This window comes from Salvia hispanica, chromosome 5 (genome assembly GCF_023119035.1).
Source record: "Salvia hispanica cultivar TCC Black 2014 chromosome 5, UniMelb_Shisp_WGS_1.0, whole genome shotgun sequence".
NCBI classification, from domain to species: domain Eukaryota; kingdom Viridiplantae; phylum Streptophyta; class Magnoliopsida; order Lamiales; family Lamiaceae; genus Salvia; species Salvia hispanica.
In genome coordinates, this window is record NC_062969.1 from 41,174,359 (window position 1) to 41,183,205 (window position 8,847).

General features: G+C 41.7%; 3 protein-coding genes and 1 long non-coding RNA gene across 5 annotated transcripts in view; 3 read left to right on the forward strand and 1 right to left on the reverse strand.

Moving 5' to 3' along the window:
* LOC125187219 (solute carrier family 25 member 44-like) lies at positions 1–1,572 on the forward strand. Its single transcript, XM_048083765.1, has one exon. It carries the CDS (start codon positions 364–366, stop codon positions 1,354–1,356), a length of 993 nt encoding a protein of 330 aa, XP_047939722.1. The 5' UTR covers positions 1–363; the 3' UTR covers positions 1,357–1,572.
* Positions 1,573–4,676: 3,104 nt separating this feature from the next.
* On the forward strand, positions 4,677–5,793 carry LOC125190963 (ankyrin repeat-containing protein ITN1-like). Of its 2 annotated transcripts, none has more exons than XM_048088397.1 (2): positions 4,677–4,944; positions 5,009–5,793. In XM_048088397.1, exons 1-2 carry the CDS (start codon positions 4,696–4,698, stop codon positions 5,726–5,728), a joined length of 969 nt encoding a protein of 322 aa, XP_047944354.1. In that variant the 5' UTR covers positions 4,677–4,695; the 3' UTR covers positions 5,729–5,793. The 2 variants fall into 2 exon arrangements, with proteins under 2 accessions (XP_047944354.1, XP_047944355.1); XM_048088398.1 differs by having other exon boundaries at positions 5,036–5,793.
* A 623-nt stretch (positions 5,794–6,416) lies between these two features.
* Positions 6,417–8,847, forward strand: part of LOC125190085 (ankyrin repeat-containing protein At5g02620-like) — a 3,783-nt gene continuing 1,352 nt past the window's right edge. Inside the window, exon 1 of the mRNA XM_048087282.1 lies at positions 6,417–6,593. Coding sequence (XP_047943239.1) covers positions 6,417–6,593 — 177 coding nt within the window. The remainder of the gene's footprint in view (positions 6,594–8,847) is intronic.
* LOC125187527 lies at positions 8,262–8,839 on the reverse strand. The gene is made up of 4 exons (XR_007170620.1): positions 8,748–8,839; positions 8,584–8,661; positions 8,350–8,505; positions 8,262–8,272 (listed from the first exon to the last, which is right to left on the reverse strand). It is a non-coding gene; the product is annotated as an uncharacterized LOC125187527 (long non-coding RNA).

Below are 8,847 nucleotides of genomic sequence, written 5' to 3' on the forward strand. Positions count from 1 at the left end.
CAACTTTTTCTGCTTTTTGTTTTTGCATTTATCACCATACTTCGTTGCACTTGCCGATACCCTAAAGTCCTAATCCCAAATGATCGGAAAATGCTGGATCACTCATTTCCGCTCTTTAATTTGTTTGCGCAAGCGGAAAAAATCAATATTAGCCGTGTTTAGACTTAGAAATCGTGAGGATTTTGGTTTTACGGTAGTTTGAGCTGCAATCCGATTTTAGTTAGGTCTAACTTTCTACAGTACATATTTTTTACTAGTATACGGCCAGCTGGATTTGGATTTGGGGATTTTGTTACACGTAGCTGGAAAAGGGGCTTTATCGGTTTTATTGGATAGAAAACCTAGAAATCGAAAGTGGCGAAGATGAGTTTGAGGGCCGCGGAGGATGATCCAGCTACTGAAATCCATCTGCCAGCCGATATAGATTGGGAGATGCTTGATAAATCCAAGTTTTTCTTCCTCGGCGCTGCTCTGTTTTCAGGTGTTTCGGGCACTCTTTACCCGATTGTTGTGCTCAAAACGCGGCAGCAGGTGATGCTGAACAACTGCCCATGCTTCAAAATGGCGGCCTCGATCTTCCGGAGCGAGGGCTGGAGGGGTTTCTACCGCGGTTTTGGGACTTCCCTCATGGGAACCATACCTGCGCGTTCTCTTTACATGGGTGCTCTTGAGGTTACCAAGAGTAATGTAGGCAATGTTGCTAGCGTCCGTCTAGGGTTATCCGAGGCCTCAGCTTCGGCCATAGCGAATGCTGCTGCTGGAGTTAGTGCTGCAATGGCTGCTCAGTTGGTTTGGACTCCAATTGATGTGGTGAGCCAGAGGCTAATGGTGCAGGGAGGTGACAAGTATAGCGGTGGGATAGACGCGTTTAGGAAGATTGTTCGGGCAGATGGGGTGAGGGGGTTGTACAGAGGGTTTGGGATATCTATACTGACTTATGCTCCTTCGAATGCTGTGTGGTGGGCTTCTTACTCGATGGCGCATAGAGGGATTTGGAGCGGCATTGGATGCTACTTCTGCAGTAAGAGTGATGAGAATGTTTATAGACCGGATGGGAAGTCTGTGGTGGCGGTTCAGGCATTCAGTGCTGCAATGGCTAGTGGAGCGTCTGCGCTGGTGACAATGCCACTCGACACTATTAAGACGAGGCTGCAGGTTTTGGACGGTGGTTGTGGTAGGACTCTCACGGCCGTGCAAACCGTGAGGAACTTGGTGAAGGAGGGTGGATTGGGTGCTTGCTATCGAGGATTGGGGCCGAGATGGGCTTCAATGTCGATATCTGCAACAACCATGATCACTACCTATGAGTTTCTCAAGCGGCTCTCGACTAAGAATCAAGAGAGCTTTGCTTTGTGAATCCAAATCCAAGGGGTAAAACAAGTGTTTTTGTGTGTTGTCAGCCCCTTTTTGTCTGGCCTATTATCATAGTATATACCATTGTAAATCTTGTAAATATGTAGAAATGCAAGTTTTAGCCTTTTTCCCACTCACATGATGTTGCTAGACAGTTTAGTTTCTTGTTCTGGGGTTATAGATCTCTATGAAAGCAATCTTGGGCTCAGAGCTCTTACATTATCTTGTTAATGGTGTTTAGATTTGTATTTTGGGATGTCAAATTTGTGATGATTTCAATGGCTTTCTTGAGATCTTTTTTTCTGCGTGTCTGAAAATCTTTATTGGACTGGTAGTCCGTAGTAGTGAAGAAATCTTGTTTTTCTGAAAACTATGAGCTGAGGGATTGAGATTTATCCATTCGTCATTTTGATGCCTTGGGCCTTTTCTGCTTAAAGGCCCTGAATTATTAAAATGTTAGTACAAAATTTGGACTTAAATTTTATGAAAATGCTAAAAAGTTGGGTATTAATTTCCATAGACATTGTTCAACATATGTAATCAAAACAAGCAAAGCATATAATTCCGACTAATGTTTGGGTCTCCTTAATTAGTCTGCCTAATACTAATGGTTTTATAGTTGGAATATTGAAACAATAAAACATTAAGGCGGATTGATTACTTTATAGACATTCCAAAAAAATTGAAGGATATAAAAAAAAAATTAAAAATAAGGGGGAAATATTTTGGAATTTTATTTCAAGTTTTTTCCGAATTTAAAAAAAAAAAGAAGCAACAGTCGAAAATGACTTCCACTCGCGGGGGCGAGTGGGCATCACTGCCAAGGCATGCCACGTGGCAGGGCACGTGGTCTCACCAGACAGAGCCGTGGTCTCTGCGGCGAGCCATTCTCCACGTTGAGACAATCGCAACGGTGGCTCGATGTAGTCTCGACCGCATGAGCACGGATGCGGATGCTCTAACGTTCTCAACTTAACAAAGTTTTTATATGAACCTTTTTTATATTAATAAAAGAGAATCAATTAATTTACTAGTAATTTCGTAGCTAGCTACATTAAAGAGTGGTGGCATGATCCAACTAAGGTTATCTCCGGTGGCGCCCCTCCCATTCGCCCCTCCCACGCGCCCTTCCCATGCCACGTCAGCATTCGCCCCTCCCATTCCACTGCCACATCACTAGCCCTTCCCACTGCACTAGCCCTTCCCACTCGCCCCTTCCACTCGCCCTTCCCACAATTTTAATCACAATTAAAATTTAAATTCACGGAGGACATAATCCGACAAAAATACGAACGGGAAATACGAAAATTTCATTAAAAAAAAACATACATAATTCGAAAAAAAAATTACATAGTAGAAAAAAAAACATACATCATGCGAAAAAAAAAACAACCACATCAGTGTCCACCCCTCCGCGTCCAAACCTCTTCGATGATATCCTCCTGAAGTCGAATATGGGCATTTCTTTGCCGCATGTCGGTAAATGCGCGCAACCGCTCAACCTTGCGCGCTCAACATCCTTGCGCGCTGCCTCTTGCCGGGTCGCAAAGTAGCTCTTCTTTGGCCCGACCGGATGCTTGATCGACTTCACAAAGACGGGCCCCCGTCCCACTCGCCCGTCGACGGAGGCGAGCGCTCGCAGGGGCACTCGGGACGGCGGGGCGCCTTCCCGCCCACTATGGCGCCCTCGCGGTCGCCCGTCCCCGAGGGGCGAACGGGAAGGGCGCCGTAGGAGATAACCTAATAATGTGAAACAACCTTTAGTTTTAGCAGCATGGAGTCAAATATAACTAGCCTCACAACGACTTTCTGGATTTTGGACGTATCAAACACGCCTTATAATGGGATGACATTTTGTTCTTTGCTCTGCTTTTCTGGACGTATCAAACAAGTTATATAAAGTATAGGGAGAGGAAGTTTCTATTTGATCTCTTCAATTTGTAATGTGCATATTCACACATTAAACTAGTAGATATGCAAAGTTTATAAAAGGACGAGCATAAGTAATTAGAATTGTAATTCATTAATAAAAAGTACAACGTGATTTAATAAATAATTGGATTTTTTCGAGATAGTGTTTTTAACGTTCCTAAAATGAGATAAAATACACATTAATATTTATACTGAGAGAACATTTGGAATAAAAGATTGAACGTTGCCGAGTGATGGAGAAGTAAAAACGATTCGCTTTAAAAAGTTCCCGTGCAATCGAACACGTGTTGCCATTGTCGTCAGCTCTGTCGTAGTCCGATAAAACGGTGGTGCTTGGCACGGCAGCAAGTGGGGGTTGAGAGTCTTGAGACGGAGAAATAACCAATTAAGGGCTAATTGTAACTAATTTATGGCCTAAATGTTAGTCCTTGTTTGATTAATGACATCAATTTTTAATACAGTATATTTTTAAAATAGTTTGAAACTTCGCAAATTTAATTTAAAAAAAAAAGTTGTTACAAATACTAATGTTAGGTTATACTATTGTTTTACAGCAAGTACTTTAATTACATATTAACCAATAACCGGTATTCTCATGCATATTCGCACGACAAAATACGTTCTTACAAAACCAATCCATATATAAATATTTTATTCGAACTCTTTTTGGGGCGATTTCGACTCACCCTTATCCCTATTGTCCATGTATATGTGAAGAATATTAATTTAATTAACATGTGAATGAAACTACATTATTGGCGTAGTTTTTGAAAAGTTATGCATATTAAGCTTTTTTCTAATTATTACTTGCTCAACCACTTAATTTTGGCATATTTCTTATATGTGCTGCACATGGATGGTACTCTTTTAATTAGAAACCTCCTTTTATGGTTAATTTCAGACAACTTTGTGCATAAATGGTTAATTTCTGTTCTCTTCGGGAAATTAGTTAATTAGAATTTTCTTCTGAGTCAACTTTAATAGTATGAATTTCTGTGGGTCATATTGCGAAGTAGTAAGGAAATTAGTTAGAACCACTTGTTAGCCAACCTTATCAGACCTTTAAGACCTTTGGTGTGTGTGTGTGTGTGTGTGTGTGTTAAAAAGAAGAAAAGAGAAACTAGAGAGAGAGAGAGAGAGCTTAGAGGGGAAGGATGGTGAGTGAAAGATCCATATCTTGTTCATGAAGTCCCATTTCCATGTTCAAGAAATCTTTTGCACATAGCAGCAATGCATGGACACACTGCCATCGTTGAAGAGGTGCTTAAGCTTAACCCGAGGCTAGCGCGGATTTCAGACTCCCAAAAATCATCCCCTCTCCACATTGCAGTAGAAGAAGGGCAAGCCGAGATCTGCCAAAAGTTGTTAGTAGTAGCCCTCGAGGCTTGCTGGTGGCGAGACTGTCATGATATGAATCCGCTTCATATTGCTGCGATAAAAGGGCACGTTGAGATCATGGAGCATCTCCTTGAAGAGAGTCATTTGCTTGCTATGGAGGGGTTGCCTCGCAAAGAGACTGTGTTGCACTTGTGCGTGAAACACGGTCAACTTGGGGCGTTGAAGGTGTTGATAGATAGGCTGGGAGCTGAGCTTGTGGATGCAGATGATGAGAATGGAGAGACAATATTGCATATGGCTGTCAGGTCCAATCAACTTGAGGTAATCACCAATTCCATCTTTTTTATGTTTTCTTTATTTTGATTAATTTTATGAAAAAACTCAGACTATACAATACCTTGTGGACAACAAGAAAATAAAGAGGCGAACACGTAATATCAGAGGCCATACACCACTGCAAGTCTTAAATGAGAGCCCTCGCTACACAGCTACTAGGTATTCGGAAGTTAGAAAATTATTATTAAAACTGTTACGACCATCACTTGACAAAATATTGCCCAAGTGGACCAACACGATGATGGTGGTGGTGATCCTGATAGCAACGATGGCATTCCAGAACTCCATCAACCCACCTGGTGGCATTTGGCAGGAAGATACGTCATCACACAAGGCCGGTGATGCTGTGATAGCACATACTCATCCACATATATACAGATATTTGGTGCATGCTAACACCGTAGCATTCATTTCATCCTTCCTCGCAATCTTACTCATCACCACTGAAGCGCCATCCGTAAACATTTGCTTCTGGAGGATGGCCGTGTATGCTATGGCGGTGTCGATGATGGCTATCACATTGAGTTACGCAGCATCCACAATGGTGACCGCTCCCAACATAAAAAATAAACCAATTCACCTTATCACCATCATATTCATCCTTGCGTGCCTTGTCGCCTTTGTACTCATGTTTCTCTTTTTGCATCTGCTAAGTCATTACTTCAACTGGAAGGCAAAAATACGGAGTCAGGAAGATCTTACAACGGATCCTCTATACAAACGGATCCTGTATTGGATTTACCAACATTTCGAGACCCGAGATGTTTGAGATTCAATCGTTGAACATTTCTAAATATAGCATTCCACATGACGTGTGTGTCCATGTTTTGTTCAGCATCTTTTTTGTTTCCCACTATGTTGAGTGTAATGGAATAAAATTACATTAGTGAGATCATGTCCTAACAAAGGTTACACATAATATTTTTTCATGTATTTGGGAGCGTCTATTTCGCTACAAATTTAAAAATAGTAGTAGTAAGTATTATCATTGCTACAATTCATAGAGCATGGCAAACTTAAAATGTGATCAAAGTTCAATGTTGTTTTTAGAAACTTACCATTTATTTGGGTTAGAATTCCAACAAATGTTAAAGCGTTATTTTTCTAATTAAATAAAACAATAAAAGTGAATGTGTATGATGACCAAAATGGTCAGAGGTTCGATACAACAATCAAAGTATATTCGAACGATGTTTATTTACAGACCTTTTATTGTTAATTTCAGAGAATTAATAAAATCTTTCTTCTAAAGTTTTCTTTAACTTGAGTCAACCTTTATAATAGGTCTTTAATTTCTTCAGAAATTTCCAAGTAGTGAGGAAGTTGCTGGGTAGAATTTTCTTGTGAGTCAATTTGAATTGGAAGGTATTGTGAAGTAGTGGGGAAATTAGGTAGAAACTGCGTGTTACCCAACCTTATAAGATGATTTGTGAATAAGGAGAAGCAATTGGGAAAGGATGGTGAGTGAAGTAGTAGAAAAGAAACTCTACGATGCTGCATCAAAAGGAGATGTCGCAATACTCGTACGACTAGTCGAAGAAGATCCATATCTTGTTCATGGAGTCTCGTTTCCATTTTCAAGAAATCTTCTACACGTTGCAGCAATGCATGGACAAGCATCCATTGTTGAAGAGGTGCTCAAGTTTAATCCGAGGCTAGCGCGGATCTCAGACTCTCAAAAATCATCCCCTCTTCACATTGCAGCAGAAGAAGGGCACGTGGAGATCTGCCAAAGGTTGTTATCAGTAGCCCCGAGGCTTGCTGGTGGCGAGACTGCCATGATATGAACCCGCTTCATATTGCAGCCATGAAAGGACATGTTGAGATCGTGAAACGTCTCCTTCAAGAGAGCCATTTGCTTGTTATGGAGAGGTTACATCGCAAAGAGACTGTGCTACACTTGTGCGTAAAACACGGTCAACTTAGGACGCTCAAGGTTTTAGTAGACCGGTTAGGAGAGGATCTTGTTGATGCATTTGATGAGGATGGTGAGACAATATTGCATTTGGCTGTCAGGGCCAATCAACTTGAGGTAACCACATATTCCATCTTTTTCTTACATAAATGAAATATATTGTAGCCCAAAGTGTATTAATTTTATAAAAAAAAAAATCAGACTATACAATACTTGGTGGAAAGCAAGAAAATAAAGAGGCGGACACGCAATTCCACAGGCAAAACCCCACTGCAAATCTTGAATGAGAGTCCTCGGTACACAAGTAGTAGCTATTCGGAGATTAGAAGAAGCTTGTTAAAATTGTTACCGCCACCACTTGAGAGTGCCATCCCCGAGATGAGCAACACGACAATGGTGGTGGTGGTCTTGATAACAACGATGGCATTCCAGAACGCTGTCAATCCACCAGGCGGCATGTGGCAGGAAGACACGTCATCACACAAGGCCGGTGAAGCTGTGATTGCATATACGCATCCACATATATACAAACATTTGGTACGTGCAAACATTGTGGCATTCGTTTCATCCATCCTCACAATCTTTCTCATCGCCAGTGGACTGACATCCAGAAACATTTTTCTGTTGAATATTGCTTTGTTTGGTATGTGGGTGTCGCTGATAGCTATCGCAGTTAGCTACGGAGCATCTACAATGGTGATCACTCCCAATACCAAAACTAAATCAGTGGACCTTATTGTTGTCATAATCAGCCTTATATCCCTTATCTCCTTTCTAGTTGCATTACTCTTTGTTCATATAGCAATGATGTACTTCAGCTGGAGGGAAAAATACGGGGTCGGGAAGATCTTACAACAGATCCGCTACCCAAACGCATCCTTTACCGGATTTTCCAACGTTTGGAGACCTGGGGATGTTTGAGACCCAATCATTTATGAATTTCTTATGCTCAATGTTCCACATGTATGTATAAAGTTGGGAGTTAATTTCCATACACATTGTTCAACTTATGCACCTAAATCAAGCAAACCATATTTTCAAAATCTAGCACAAAGATGAGTTCATTTGAAAGCTCCATAGCAAAATAATTTAGCTAAAAAAACAAGTATAGCCAAGGATGAACTGCGGTTAACCACACAATCAGGTTGTGCTGTGGATTTGCGGCACAGTAGCATGTTGTTGCGTGCCATCATATGCGGTTTTGTCCCCATGCGCAGCTGTTGGAAGAACTCGTCGTTGTTGAATATGCACGAGCCATCAGAGCCAGAGGTGGATGTGCCCCAGGGGTGCTGGATCTCGGATTCTTGAGCAGTGGGGCTGGACTTCTTCGTGTCAAGAGCGCCCCCGGATCCCGTGCTCTCCTGAGAGCGTGGTGGTGGCGAGACTCTGGAGATATGGCTGCACATTGAAGTGATCAATAGTTGACTTTGGGAAGAATTTAAATCTGTGTAGTGTTTTTAAGTAGTAGTACATACCTTTCTTGTCCTTGCCACCTTGTTCTGAGCCATGAGTTTAGCTCTGGTTTGACGACGCCTGAGAATAGCGTGGTACTGTTTGGCGTTGACAAGCATGGGAACGCCTTGATCGCCATCCAGAGGCAGCACGGCCCTTCCTTGCCCGGCTCCAATCATCTGCACAGAACTTAAAGAGATCAAAATAGGATAAATTTGGAGCTTTGATCTTCACTCATTTCAACACATCTCACTTACAACACAATTCGGATCATATGCAGTTGCTATCCTATTCCTGCCAAAATAAGGTGCAGCCATGGAGTAAGATGCCCAATCCTGACAAACACAGCAACACAACTTCTCATGCATCTAGATCATACTATACACTCTGTAGGTAGGACAAAGATTTGAAACCAACTTACCAATGATTGATTGTTGAAATACTCTGCGTTTCCGCAACAAGTTGCACCTGAAACAACAGAACAATGGGTAAGCTTCAAGGCCTCGCGTTCACATATAATT

Coding starts and splice junctions, on each gene's coding strand:
- LOC125190963 (XM_048088397.1), top strand. CDS start 4,696: ATGAATCCGCTTCATATTGCTGCGATAAAAGGGCACGTTGAGATCATG. Junction 4,945..5,008: donor TCAGGTCCAATCAACTTGAG/GTAATCACCAAT, acceptor GAAAAAACTCAG/ACTATACAATACCTTGTGGA.
- LOC125187219 (XM_048083765.1), top strand. CDS start 364: ATGAGTTTGAGGGCCGCGGAGGATGATCCAGCTACTGAAATCCATCTG.